Below are 15,017 nucleotides of genomic sequence, written 5' to 3'. Positions count from 1 at the left end.
TTGATACAGATAGATTGCATTATTCTCTTGGTAGGAAAACATGAGCCACTTAAAAAAATGGCAGAAACCATTTTATTTCCACATCCTTAGCACCTAGTATGGGTCCTGGTACGTTGATGCACACAGCATGGTAGTTATGAACAGGTAGTATATACTGTGCCATGCTCTAACTGGCTTCATCTGAGCGTGTGAATATCAAATGTAATTCTGAGTCTTGGATGACCCTCTTTGACTGGGCTCTTCTCTCCACAGTGGTGGCAGTGCCCACCTTGGTGGGGCACGGGACCCCCTCCAGGTCCTGGAACGTGTTGTTGCAGCAGTTCATGCCAGTGTGGACCAAGGGTAAGTTTGGCACTAAGTAGCTCTCCTCAGAGTCCTAGACCAACTTTTACTGATCATACTTTTGAGACTTTCTAGACTGTTTGACACGGTAGGGGTGGGCAGAGGGGGAACCAGGGTCTTTGTGCGTAGCTACAGACTGGCCCTGTGTCCAAAACCTGGGTCCAGCTCTGTCTGCCCACATCATTACCTCCTTTTGTCTTCTCCATGGGGAAACTAAGGAAACTACCTTTTGCTTCTTGAAAGAGGTTTTCATCTACACCAGGCTTCCTGGATTAAGTATGCAACTGAACTATGGGCATTCTTAGAATTGCTTATAATAGATTTTTAAAAAATCTTTATATGGTAAGTGTGCCTTTGTTGGAACTCAGAGTATACAAGCTTTACAAGCTAAAAAGTGTCTCTCACTAATGCCATGTTTAGAAAGACTATTTCTTCTTACACATATCACATTATTTAATTCTCAACAATTCTTAATTCTCTCAACAACTCTATGAGATAAGTACTATTATTTTCATCTTAAAAATGCAAAAATTCCATATAGATGGGTTAAATAACTTAACAAAAGTACAAGTTAAATGGCAGAGTTGAGATTAAAACTCATGTAGCCTAACCCAAGTTTCTATTGTCAACCAATGCACCCTAACAGCCAAAGGACAGACTTCTTCCAGGAAGATACAAGTCAGGTCGTGGGAAAAACATTTAAGTGAAGATGTCAGGCTGGGCGCTGGTAGCTCATGCCTATAATCCTAGCAACTCTGGAGGCTGAGATCTGAGGATTGCAATTCAAAGCCAGCCTGGGCAGGAGAGTCTGTGAGATTCTCATCTCCAAGAAATCACCAGAAAGCCCATAGTGGCACTGTGGCTCAGATGATAGAGCACTCACCTTGAGTTGAAGAGCTGAGGGACAGTGCCCAGGCCCAGAGTTCAAGCCCCACAACTGACAAAAATAAATAAATAAGTAAGTAAATAAATACAAATCTATGGTTTTCTTCCCCTGGGGAGAAGTAGGGGCAAAGAAGATGAGGCCAACTAGTAATGTTTCACTCGCCGCCGCCAACCCGCCCGCCAGTCTGTGGGTGTGAGGAGACGCGCAGGCGGCAGCTTGCAGTGATGTGCTCCCTCAGAGCGCACAGCAGTCCTCCTGTACCTGAGATCCACCTCAGCCCCGCCTCTCCTCAGTGGCAGTACGAGATAGTACTTAATGACGTGTTTCAGGAAACTCTCCGTGGTTCCACTGAGCAAGAAAATTATTTCAGTGCATCCCTTACCTTCCAGTTACTATTCAAGTACACATAGTTTCAATTTAAATTCTTAAACGTTTTTATATTCTATTCACTCGGCTCGGTACTATGGCACTTCCTACCTTTTTTTTGTAGCTCTAATGCCTGTAATGAATTATGGCTACATAGGGTGTTGCTGTTTTCAGAAGAGGCCATGAAAGCCCAGAGAGTGGAACTGACATGACCAGCGTTGTAGATGTGGGTATGGAAGCAGGATTCTTCCCTGGCTCTACATCCCAGCAAAGGCTAGCTTCTGGGTCTTCCCCTGGGTTTGAAGGCCAGTATATATATAAGCTGTCAGTGAGTAGGAGAAAGTATTGCACCCTGCTCCTTACACAGTATTCGAAATCCCTTCAGTTGAGGTGTTTAGATAAGAAAATAGGTATAACAGTGGATAATATTATAAAAAGATAGTTATTCACCATGTGTCCTGCTATGTGTTGTCATGTGGAGTTATATACGGATAGAAAGTAGACAGTAACCTCATGAGCTCACAGTTCTGCAGGGGCATCAAGCTTGTCTGTAGTCATACCGTCCATACTAGAGCGTGAGAAATGCCATACAGAAAGTGGGCTGGAGGGGGTCAGGTGGAGGCTCCTGTCGCAGGGACCTGCTTTCTGAAATGAGCCTTAGGGGGAACAGAAAGTAAACAGTGGTGTTCCCGCTGAGATGCTGTCTGGGCCACACCAGGGAAACAAGTAGCAGAGGTCCTGGGGCTTGTGTGACAAGGCCGCTATCCCCATCCCAGCCCCCAGCGAGTGAGCACCTCTTCTCAGTTACCGCTGTGTGCCTCTCCCAACGCTTGCCCCACTGGACACATCTTAAGGTTGGAAAGCAGTGTTTTTCATGATGAAGTTCCAGAGAGATATTTCAACAAAGCTAGCTTGGCCTTTTCAGTAAAGACTGTTTTTTTTTGTTTTAGGTTTGCAAGAGACTTTAGGGAGTGGAAAAACAGAGACAGAATATCAAAGGTGTCTTTTGTAAAGCTTCAGGGAAGTTCTTTCATTTTGCTTAAAAAGAGAGGTTAAAAAAAGAAAGATAATCAGAACTTGTGTTCTCAGTAAGTGTATTTTGAATGGACACCATTCACCGTGTTGCTTGGACTTCCTGTCCCGTAATGTGCCTGGTAGAATGACATGGAGGAGTCGGTTTCTGAGTTCTGGGGTTTCAGCCTGTAAAAGCAGTGCTTTGCAGTCACTCATTCCTTGCTGCCCTGCCTGCTCAGCCTGGCACCTCAAGGAGGCATTCCGTGTCTTGTTGACACCCCAAACCTCCTGTACTCCCAAGCCCCTTGGCCTTTCCTCATCCCCTCCGCAGTGTATGCTGCCTTAGAAGTAACTTCTCGCACAATCCATAGATACGTGCACTCAGGCTCGCGTGCTGTTGGGTTATAAATACACTACCCCAAACCTTCCTGGCAGGGACTCTGCACAGAGGGGTAAGATTTTAAGTGCAGACTGACAATTACCACCTAGCATTTGGTTTTGAAGCTAGTTCTTAGATAGTTTATGTGGTCGTCCGCATGTAGTCTTGACTTATATGTTGGAACAGATGTCATTTGCTGTGTAATAGCAGCTTCTGACTCACCCAGAAAATCCCCATTTCTCTGCTTTTATCTGTGGGAATAGGAAATCACATAAAGAACCTCTCACACAAGCCACCAGTGGCACATTTAGCCCCTGCCCAGATGGCTGTCCTCTTTACTTCACCCGCATTCCTGCCTCTAGACATCAGCCTACCTATTCCAAGGGTTAGAAATCAGTACTGTTGGGTAATTAGTTACTTAGAGGGTCATGAAATTTAAGTCTACTGGCTGAGTGTGTGCCTTCCCTGTTACGTGTTCTCATATCATCTGTTTTTTAGTTTTGGAGGTTGTAGGGCTAGAACTCTAGGCCTGGGCACTGTCCCTCAGCTCTTCAACTCAAGGCTAGTGCTCTACCACATGAGCCACAATGCCCCTTCCAGCTTTTTCTGCTTATGTGGTGCTGAGGAATCGAACCCAGGGCCTCATGCATGCAAGGCAAGCACTCTACCAACTGAGCCATCTTCCCAGCCCCTCATACCATCATTTGAGAATATGCAGTTCTCGTTTCTCTAACTTTATTAATTTGCTTCCAAAAATAGGTTTTTAGAAATTCAGTAACCAAAATAAGTTTTGTCAAATAATATGTCTGTTAAACCTGGAGTTAGTAAAATACTGCTGTTATTGGTTTTTAAAAAAGACATTCTTTCTCCTCCCCTCCCTATCACCCATTAATCTATGCCAAGACCAGAAACCTGGCCTAGGGTGTTGTTCAGTAGCTCACTTTGTCCTCCAGCAACCCCGCTACACAAACTGTATTATTTCCATTGCACCAGTTAGAAAGTGCAGCTCAGAGTAGTTATGGAACATGTGCCGGCTCATCCAGGAAGAATGTACTATGAATTTCTCTGAGCTGTCATATCTGTCTGGCATTAAGGAACCAGCATTGGAGAGCGAGATGGCACCTCCCACTGCAGGGTGCTTAGGAGTTGCATGGGATGGGTAGGTGATCAAGTACAGCTAAGTGGGGCCCGAAACTCTTCATGTCTGACCAGGTCCCAAGACACCTGCTCTCAAGACACCTGCTCCCAAGACACCTGCTCCCTGAGCCGAACTTTGGGCAGCAAGTCTCAAGCCCTCATCTTTCTCTGCCTTTCTTGTATTCCTTTTTTCTACTCTTTTTTTTCATTTTTATTTTTATTGTGAAAGTACCGTACAGAAGAGTTACAATGACACGAGCAAGGTAATGAGTACATTTCTTATCCAGCATTGTTACCTCCTCCTTTGTCTCCCCTACCGTGTTGCCATCATATAACTTTGAAAATTTCCTAACAGGAATGCCCCACAAGTGTGAAATATAGTATATTAGTGATTTCCAAAAGGATATGTAAAATTTAATTCACCAGATGATAGACGCTAATTCATGAAGAAGAGCAGAGAAATCTATTTTTTTCAACACTTGTGTAATTGGGAGTTTTATTTACTGATGTAATATTTAACAGTACCAGTTACAGTGTCTTTTTTTTGTTGGTCGTGGGGCTTGAACTCTGGGCCTGAATGCTGTCCCTGAGCTCATCAGCTCAAGGCTAGCACTCTACCACTTGAGCCACATACCACTTCCGTTTTCTGAGTGGTTTATTGGAGATAAGAGTCTCACGGTCTTTCCTGCCCGGGCTGGCTTTGAACCTCGATCCTCAGATCTCAGCCTCCTGTGTGGCTAGGATTACAGGCGTGAGCCACTGGCACCTAGCCAAGTTACAGTGTCTTAAGACACATTTTTATACATACACACACACACACACACACACACACACACACACACACACACACACATCACTATCATCTGCGGTGTCTTAAGATAGGCACAGAGAGAGAGAGAGAAAGAGAGAGAGAGAGAGAGTGAGAGAGAGAGAGAGAGAGCAATATCAGATAATCCAGATTTCATGTAGCTCTTTGGTACCTAGAGATTTCACTTTTTTAAAAAAGCAGAAAAGACAAAAAGACAGAGAGATAACGTCTAAAAACCCATTGGAGTGTATTGAATCTGACTTCTGCTCTTCCTGCTGCGAGGCAAAGGTAACTACCCCTGGCTCTCTAAGCACCACAGTGGGTGCATGTTTCATGGGTCATAGTGTTGAGTCCCCCTGGACAGGGTGGCTGCAGACCGGGGTGCAGAAGCCACTTGACCACCACTGGCAAATATTGGAGAGCACATGCGAAGAGGTTATCAGTAAAGATCAAAGTCAGCTTTGAGATTTGAATTGTCTGTACACCAAAATTACTGCCTTTCTAGTTTTATTTAATATACTTGGAATGCAAAAAAAATATATTTTTATATTGCTGCAGTGCCAGTATTCATTCATTCATTCATTCATTCACTTATTCATTCTCACTTGCCCTCGATATGTTCATGGCTGCCATACTCCTGGGAAGTGCCCCTCTTGTTCCTGTGTAGGGAGGGAGCATGTCTGTGTGGATTGTGCATTGTGGAAGGTGGGCCTGTACAGTACAGGGGGACTTACGTCCCTGTTTGGCGGCCCATGTGCATTTGCTTGCCCTTCCTGGAATCATATATGAGATCATTATGTGCAAATAATCTCAAAGGCCTTTCATGTGTTCACGAAGTCATTCCTTCATTCTTAAGCATAATGGTGTGTGTGTGTGTGTGTGTGTGTGTGTGTGTGTGTGTGTGTGTGTGCATGTGTGTGCGTGTGCACACCTGCATGCATGCTGGTACTGGAATTTTCACTCAGAGTCTCTTGCTTAGCTTTATCACTCACTTGTGCACATCTTCAGTTCCAAAAATAATGGTTTTGGTACCACTGTATCATGACTTATAAATTGTTTTTCAAGCCAGGAACTGGTGGCTCCTATCTGTAATCCTGGCTACTTGGGAAGCTGAGCGCTGGAGGTTTGTGGTTGGAGGCCAGCTGAGCAGTGAAGTCTGTAGGACTGTCTCTCCATGTAGCCAGAACAAAGCTGGGCTGGAGTCAAGTGAGCATCAGGCATGGTAGAATACGGCTAGTTTAAACTCTGGCACTGGCAGAAAAATAAATGAATAAAAATAAAATGCTTTTCATAGTTATTACCTGTTTTAATATGCCTTACCTACATTTAGGTTTTCCTTGTATATATATACTGTGGGAGTCTGAAAACGTGTGTGTGTGTGTGTGTGTGTGTGTGTGTGTGTGTGTGTGTGTGTGTGTGTGTGCGTGCGCACGCACGCATGTGTGTGTGTGCTGGTCCTGGAGCTTGAACTTATGGCCTGAGCACTGTCCAGCTCAAGGATAGCATCCTACCACTGGTGCCCCAGTGTCACTTCCACCTATCAGATGTAAGAGTCTCAGGGACTTTCCTGCCTGAGCTTTGAACCTTTTGCAGAAAAATACCCTATTCATGTTTTTAGTTTTTCTTCTTGCTCTAATTTAATAATTACTCTTTTTGGTTGACATTCCCTTCCATTTACTTATTTTTCTCTTTGTGAATGTCCCCCATGCCACAGGACATAGTAGAGAGGGTGGCTGTGCACTCCATCACTCAGAGCCTCTCCTCAAGGTCATCGTTTCAGTTCATGTGCTGTTGGCCTCATTGCTGCTGTTGCTGTTTCTGCTAGGCAACTGAGTTCTCTATTCCACCTGTCTCCGTAGCTTTGCAGCCACATCTGATTGTTTTCTGAGTGTGAGTTTTCTGTGTTAGTTAATTTTAAGTAGTGAACTTGATTGCTCTTTACAGTATAATCTGCCCCTGTCCTCATTACAGAGACATTACATTACATTACAGACACAGTTGCTTATTGGATTACAATGAAACTATGGAGATTCTCCTTTTTTAAATTTAATAACACTAATCATTTGTGTGACTTTTATAATGAAGTAAATGTGTTTTGAAATGATCCTCTCATTCATTCCTAAGCTCAGCAAACCTCCTCCTTGCCTTCATTAAACATCACAGAAGTAGAATCACCTTCCTTCTTCCCATTCTGAAATTTTACACTATCAAAGTCTTAATTGTTATCTCCCACCCATCTCCTTATCTATAAAAATTTCAAACCCACAGCAATGATTGGTTACTGACGTGCTTTTCTTCTTTGTTTTTCCAGTAATTGGCATCTTATCACTGTAGTCTCCCTGCCCTCTGCCCTCTGCCCTCTGCGCTCTGCGCTCTCTCCCCTTGCCCTTCTGTCTCTGTGTATCCTTGTTGGGCTATAAGAATGACTTTGAACCTCAGAAAATGCAAGTTGAAATTAGCAAGAAAGGATCTTGGCTTGTGGGTACACTATGGTCCATGTCCGTGGTGATGTTTTCTTTTTCCTTTTGTGCTGGTCCTAAGGCTTGAACTCAGGGCCTTGGTGCTATCCCTGAGCTTTTTTGTTCAAGATTAGTTCTCTACCACCTAAGCCAGTTCTACCTCCTACTGTTTTGGTTTTTAATTGGAGATAAGAGTCTCATGCATTTTCCTGCCTGAGCTGGCTTTGAACTAGCCCCATGAGATAGCAGCGCCTGGCCTTTGATTCCGTATAGTTACTGAGCTCTGAAGTTCAGATGACACACCGAGGCTTGTCTAACATGGTACTTCTAGGCACAGTGCTTTTGTGTTAGGAATGAATTCTATAATATTATTATGTACTTGAAGTAGAAACTAGAAATTAGAACATGCCTCTCCAAAATGCCAAATAGTATTAACTGTATAATAAACTATAGGAATAAAAGGAGTCTAAATCAGTTTAATAACTTGCAAAATGTTATAATAATCTTTCTGGATCTCATCAGTAACTGAATAATTTTACCCATTGCCAAGATGTTCTGGAATATGTCCCAAGTTGATTTGATAGCATTATAGAGTACTTGCCAAGGGAGTGAGACAGGTTCCATTGCTTTCTGTGTGACTGCGCACAGGGTATTAAATCACTCCAGGTGGTTTTCATGACTCCAGCTTTTTCTCATTACACTTCATCCCTCTTGTACCCCAGCCCTGGATTCTTAGGGAGGAGGGTTAAAAAAAAATCAGCTTTATATTAAATTAGCTTGGACTAATGGCCAAAAATGGGCTTTTAGCTTCTATTCTCCTGATTCATACTTGGACAGCGACGGCTCCACTGCAGAGGCCTGCGTCCGTCCCAGCCTGCACATTTTCTCCACTAGTTAATGAGACTTTAATGCTTCGCAGCCCAGAGACACTCCATCGTTCCCATCTCATACCCCTCCAAAAGAGACGTCCTCAGTAATAATAGTTATCACTGATTGAAGTGCGTAGTAATCTGCCAAACCTATTTTGTGCTTAGTTATCTGCCAAAATTATTTTGTGCTTTATATTTCATATTTTGTGTTTCTGTTTAATCCGAAGCAGCCATGGGAGGCTGGCCATGTTACCCATCTCCGCTATCAAAGAAAGTGAGACTCAGAATTGTTTAGTGACTTCTTGTTCCAAGTGACATTGTCAGGAAGTAGTGTGGGCCCAGAAGCTCAAAATCTTGGTAGAATCTGCCCGCTGCAGATCTCTCTCTGTCACCACACATCTGGGTTTCAGTCTTTCTCTGGTCATTTTGGGCCTCTTTTTGTTTGTTTGTTGTTTTTTAGAGCTGTTTTTTTTTTTTAATCTTTCCTTCAATTCAGGAACATCCAGCTTATCTTATGATACTGTCTAGATAATACTGTGCCTCTTCTAAAACAGTTGTCCAATGTATAGTATATTAATAACTTGGGTAATAATCGCTGTGTGTGTGTGTGTGTGTGTGTGTCTGCGTGTGTGCATGTGCACACATGCCAATCCTGGGGTTTGAAATCAGGACCTGGGTGCTATCCCTTGGCAGTAAAGGCTAGTGTTCTACCATTTGAGCCATAGCTCTACTTCTGGCTTTTTGGTGGTTAATTGGATATGAGTATCACAGGCTTTTCTACCCTGGCTGGGTTTGAACTGTGATCCTCACATCTCAGCCTCTTGAGTAGATAGGATTACAGGCAATGAGAACTGGCACCCAACAATAATCACTTTTTAAGTCTTTCTGTTCCTTTGTATTACTAGTTCTTTAAAAGCAGAGACCATGTAATTTTTTTTATCCCTGTCATCAGGCACAAATTATAGTGTTTTGATGATGCTGATATTAATAATTACTATGGAGATGATTGTGAGTTATGGTTTATTTCTTATGTACTGTCTTTGTGTCACACTCTAAGCTAGGGTCTAGGACAAAGTTCTTTGGGACCTTTGTGTACTTGACTATAAAACAGTAATAATGGCATTCATGGTTTGGGTTTAGAGTTTTAGGAAAGACTGGTATCAAAATCATAAGTTTGTCCTTAGGGTTTTTTTTTAATGATCTTTCTGTGACATCATTTTACAAGTAGTGGATATATTTATTAGTGCATTCTTAGTGCATATGGGTATGCATTATTTTCCTACCCGTGTTTGGAAGGATTGTCATTGGTAAAACTAACGAATTAATAAACTCTTAGAAGCATTTAAGGCAGTTGTCCCACAGCATTTTGTAATTTCCTTTATTCTTAAATACAACAAATTCTATTTTTTAGTTTAATTTGCAGTGAAAATAGCATTTATCAAGTGATTATAGATGTCAAGATATATATATAGAGAGAGATATCTATATATACACAGTAAAATTCTTTCTCCAGAGGCTTAAGAAATAATTAAGCGGGGCACCAGTGGCTCACGCCTGTAATCCTAGATATTCTAGAAGTGGAGATCTGAGGATCGCAGTTCAATGCCAGCCTGGGCAGCAAAGTCTGTGAGACTCTTATCTCCAGTTAACCACTAGAAAATGGGAGGTGGTATTATGGCTCATAATAGTAGAGCATAGTCTTGAGTGAAAAAGCTCAGGGACAATACAGACCGAGTTCAAGCCCTATGACTGACACAAAAAGAAAAAAAAGAAATGTGTTATAGTCTTGTTAAGGCAGGAATTTGGCTTAATGTAGGTTAGTCTTAGATCCATTTTATATGATTTATTGCTTAATGAGAGGCTTATAAGGATCTAGTTACAATATCATGTTTATAATTTGGTACTTCAGCATGGATCCCTGGAGCCTTGTGAGATGCTGTCTTCTGTACTAGTAAACTCTTAACAAAATGGTTGATATTAATTCATTGACATCATAATCAAGTAAGTCCTCTTCCCTGGATGGCCCACTTGGGGTTACAAGAGAAGACATTTTAATACCAGATAGAAAGTTGTGCAAAATGTTCTTTTCTCTGGATCCTTTTCGACTTAATCCTATAAAAATCCTATAATAGCCAAGCATATCAAAGCACAGATATACATACATACATACATACATACATACATACATACATACATACATATATACAAAGCACAGATCCAGCACAACCATGTTCATTGCAGCATTGTTTACCATAGCCAATGTATGGAATCAGCCCAGATGCCCCTCAGTGGATGAATGGATCAAGAAAATATGGTGTATTGTATATCCAATGGAATTCTACTCATCCATCAGAAAGAATAATATTGCTCCACTCATAAGGAAATGCAAAGTCTTGGAGAAAAAAATTACATTAAGTGAAGTAAGCCAGACCCAAAGAAACATAGGTTGCGTGGTTTCCCTCATTTGTAGTAATTAGAATGTACCCATAAATCTACAAGTAAACATAATGGATGATAAAAGACAAAAATACACAGGGACATGATATTAAATAGGACTCAACATTCACACAATGAGACCAAAGGAGATGTTCTTAGGAAAGTGTCACAAAGGCTCAATAGCTATGTGCCTATGATCATATAAAATGATAGTTATTGAAATGACCTCCCAAGAAATGGAAACAAGAGCATTTTTTATTTTACTTTTTGTAATGTTTGTTTTGTTTTAGTTTTGCTTTTCCCCTTTTGCTGCTAGTTTTAATTTCTGTACTTTGTGTCTTGTGTGTAAGTTTATCTGTTTTGGAGAGTGTAAGGGGAAAGCACAGATACAGGGGGACAAAAGGTGAACTAATTCAGCAATGATACATGCTAGACACTATGTTGAAAATGAACTATACAACTTGGAGGGGGTGTTTTGGGAGGGGAAAAATTGGGAAAAAATGGGAAGAGGTGACACAGTGCAAAAAGAAAAGAACTTATTACCTGACCTATGTAACTGTAACCTCTCTATACATCACCTTTATAATCAAAATAAAAATATATGGTACACAAATCTATATCTCTATATAGATTCTGGTCATAGTGAGAGTGGTGGAATGGTGCGACTCATCCCGTATTGTCTGCCACATGTATTTGTAGGCAGATTATCTGCTTCCCTAAAGCTTGTTTTCTTTCTTCCCTACAAAGTGTAATTTATGGTGTCTACATAGTTATTGTCCACTAGTTATAGAATTTAGAACATTCTAGAATGGTACTGGACACTATTAGTATGATTTATAGAAATAAGGCTTACTACTTACTAAATTTTGTATAAGAAATAAACTAGCTAAGGACATTTTGGTTAATGGTTACTTTTATCTGCTTTATGTAGCTCATTTTAATGGCATACTATTTAAAACTACATTTATATTACATAGTTCTAAAATATTTAATATGGTTGGCTGTAAGCCATTTATAAAACTAAATTTTTCCTCTCAAGAGGATAAGGATAAAATTATCGAGCAAACAAGTTTTTAGGTCGGTGACCACATTAGATTAGTGGGGAAAGACAAAGGAAAACCTCACCGTTGCTCTTTACCACTTGCTCTTGCCCCGCAGAGAGGAGCTGGTGTCTTCTGAGGACCTGCTGGAGTGGCTGCGGCCTTTCTGTGCTGATGAAGCCTGGCCTGTGCGGCCCCGCATTCATGTGCTGCAGATTCTGGGGCAGTCCTTCCACCTGAGTGAGGAGGATGGCAAGCTCCTGGTGTTCTTCAGGACAGAAGCCATTCTCAAAGCTGCTTGGCCCCAGAGGCAGGTAAGCTATTATTGGAGGGCAGCTCTTGCTTACTAGAAACCAAGCACGTGATCAGCTTGAAAATGCAAGCTCTCCAACAGGCTCGTCACTCCAGCTTTCATGTTTTAAAAATATATTTGAACATGACTCTACATGCCAGAACATGTTTCACTCACCAACATGAGTTAATCATCTGTCTTCATAGGAGATGGTACTCTTCACAATGTCTGTTGCTCCTGTGGCTCACCCTTTCCAGGTGAAATGTGGATCTGAATGGAAATGCAGGTGCAATGTAGTGGATTCATTTCTTTCCATGCTCTGCCCTTGTGCTAAAATGCCCTTCTCTGTCCTGCTCCTTTATGGATGTAAGAGCAGAGGCATAAATCTATTTCTACGTGTCATTCTTCAAGGCTCACCCTTTCCTTCTGTCTAGAATTGCCCTGATGACTGCAAGCATAACTGATCTTTGAATTCTATATAACTGAGTTTTAATTATCTATTATCTTTTTTTTTTTTAAGTTTTGCCTTCCTATAAAAATTAAAGGCCCTGGAGATGCACTTACCTTTTGAATCCCTCTTGGCACATGTGCAAGCTTAAATACTTGTTGATTAAGTCAATAAGAATGTTAATTCCAGAACTAAGGAATGTGGTGGCTGTTTAAGTCTGGCTTATATTGTAAGCTGATACATGCTAAGGACATAGAGTCCAGTGCTTTGTATGCCATCCTGTCAGTGAAAGTTAGAAACCAAGACTTCTCAGAGAATCTCATTTGCTAAAGCATTTTCTGGAAGTCTGGCTGTGACTCTGCAGTGGGTGCTGATGTGCCTTCCCCACAGGAGAAGTCCCTTGCAGCGGGAGGGAGAGGTCACATTATTATTGCCATGTGAAACTCCCAGTGCTCCTCATCCTGAAGGGAACGAACTCTTCTGCAGCTCTGTCCCTTCCTCATACTCTTAGATCGGTGACACTTATAAAACCAGCGTGGGTGCTGCAAAGGAGGAATGGCCCTCTTGACTGTCACATTGAAATAGAAGGTACACTTTCGTATTCGGGCCCAGACTCTTCAAAACTCACGGGTTGCCACTATCTTTTGTTTTTAAGTTCTTCTCAGTGTTCTAGTTACTCAAATAACAAATTATGGCTTTTCTATAATTGCAGTAGTTTAATTGACTTGGGATATTTCTGAGATACTCATTTCTTTATAACTTTCTCCCATAAAGGACAGAGGCAGCTGAGCTTGTTTCTGACCAGGCTCTTCAATGAACTTGACTTGAATGGTATGAGTGCAAACCATATTCTACATTTGCAAAGTCTCTTTGTAACTTCACTCACTAATACCATCTCAGTTGTGAAGCAAATGCTCGGGCCCTCTTGGGAAATCTCTCTCCCACAGGTCTCAGAATGACTAGTAAAATTTGCCCCATGTCCTCTTTCACCCATTTTTCTCCCTCTACTTTCATCGTATGTGGTTTCCTCTTCTTGGCAGCTTATGGCAGTAGAGATTAAGAAAGCTCCCATATCCTCTTCATTGTGAGTGCTTCTCCCTCTTGTAAATGAGGTGTTTGTCATCTGCTTGGTACTGCTGATTCAGATCTATTAGGAGAATAAGTTAAGTTGAGGAGGAATTTTGTCTTATAATTGAAGTGTCTTCTTGCTCTTTGGAAAATGAATGCAGAAAAACTGAAGTTTCAGAATGACACCACCACAACTTTTAGAATGATACAGAACTACAGTATATGCTTTCTTTTTCTACAGCAGTAGAAAGCTCAGGGTACTGTTGGTTGACGTGTGTGTGTGTGTGTGTGTGTGTGTGTGTGTGTGTGTGTGTGTCTCCTCTATTAGTAGGTCTGAGATCTTGTGGAAGATTCTTACTAAGTGGGCCTTGGCAACTTGATAAAGAAAAAACCTTGAACTATGGAGAATGGTCCACGCACATCATCTGCCATTTCTCTGCACACATACTGACTTTATTCTCCATCTCTATATCCCTGTCACCTTCTTCATTCTTATAGGTCCTTTGGTTATTACCAAGGACAGAGACAGGTTCTTTGGGACTAAAGATGAGAGTAGATGATATTTCGATGTTCAATTACCAAAAACTGTGTGACTGCTACCTGCACTGTGGCTCATAATCCTCTTAGGCAGACTTAGCATACATCAAAGAAAGGCTTAATATTTAATTATCCTCTAGGTGCCCAAAGTAGGGCCCCACAAATCACGGTGCTTCTGGGCAGGTAGCCAGCTCCTGAGAAATTAAAGACCGTCTGTGGTGCCTGCTCCTCGCTGCTTCTCAGAGAGGCTGTGTTACCAGTTTTTAATGATTAGTTAACAGAATTAAAAATTCAGAGACCTTCATTTCCCAACAGTTGGAGAAACTTTTATTTCCATTTCAGCAATGTAGCCCAGCACAAGTGAGAAAATGAAGAGGGAATGAGTGGGGGGAGAGGGGAGCAAAGGCATTGTTATTAATCCCCTTGGTACAGTCTATCTGACTTTTCCAACTTTTGTAATTTTCTAGTTAACTGGTGCATGAAAAATTTGGGTCAAAGTGCTGATGTTTCCTTAAAAAACTTTCATACTTCAGTACTTCAATCCTTTCCCCCATTTTTTTGTAAAAGAAAATGTATGGCATAGGCCTTTCTTTTCCTTTTGAATTTTCAATAGTCTGATAAATGATAATCAGAAAGAATTAGTGTAAGATAACATCTACTCTCATGAAAAAGTCATGTGTTCTGACTAACCTGAACAATGTGAGGTTATATTAACCCCACTGCTCAGAAGCCAGTTGGTTTATCTGCTAAAATATTAACAAAAGATGTATTTCTTGGTCATGCGGAGCTCAAAAACATAACAGAAGTTCTGTTTGCAAAGCTGTATTTAGTTCCTTCACAATAGCTTAGTGTTGCCTTAAATGGCTTTAAAGCCAAGATTCACAGACAAATGCAGGGTGCAGGTTGATATTGGAGATGTGAGTGCACACATCCCAT

General features: G+C 41.4%; 1 protein-coding gene across 1 annotated transcript in view; it reads left to right on the top strand.

Annotated features, from left to right (window-relative positions):
• The window catches only part of Nbas (NBAS subunit of NRZ tethering complex), a 285,029-nt gene that overhangs the window by 242,335 nt on the left and 27,677 nt on the right, over positions 1-15,017 (top strand). The window contains exons 47-48 of the mRNA XM_070025017.1: positions 253-342; positions 11,855-12,050. Of these exons, the coding sequence (XP_069881118.1) occupies positions 253-342; positions 11,855-12,050 (286 nt within the window). The remainder of the gene's footprint in view (positions 1-252; positions 343-11,854; positions 12,051-15,017) is intronic.

This window comes from Dipodomys merriami, unplaced genomic scaffold (assembly GCF_024711535.1).
Source record: "Dipodomys merriami isolate MVZ:Mamm:240054 unplaced genomic scaffold, mDipMer1.0.p SCAF_17, whole genome shotgun sequence".
NCBI lineage: Eukaryota > Metazoa > Chordata > Mammalia > Rodentia > Heteromyidae > Dipodomys > Dipodomys merriami.
Note: the sequence above shows the minus strand (reverse complement) of the source record. Positions and strands in the feature narration are given on the sequence as shown.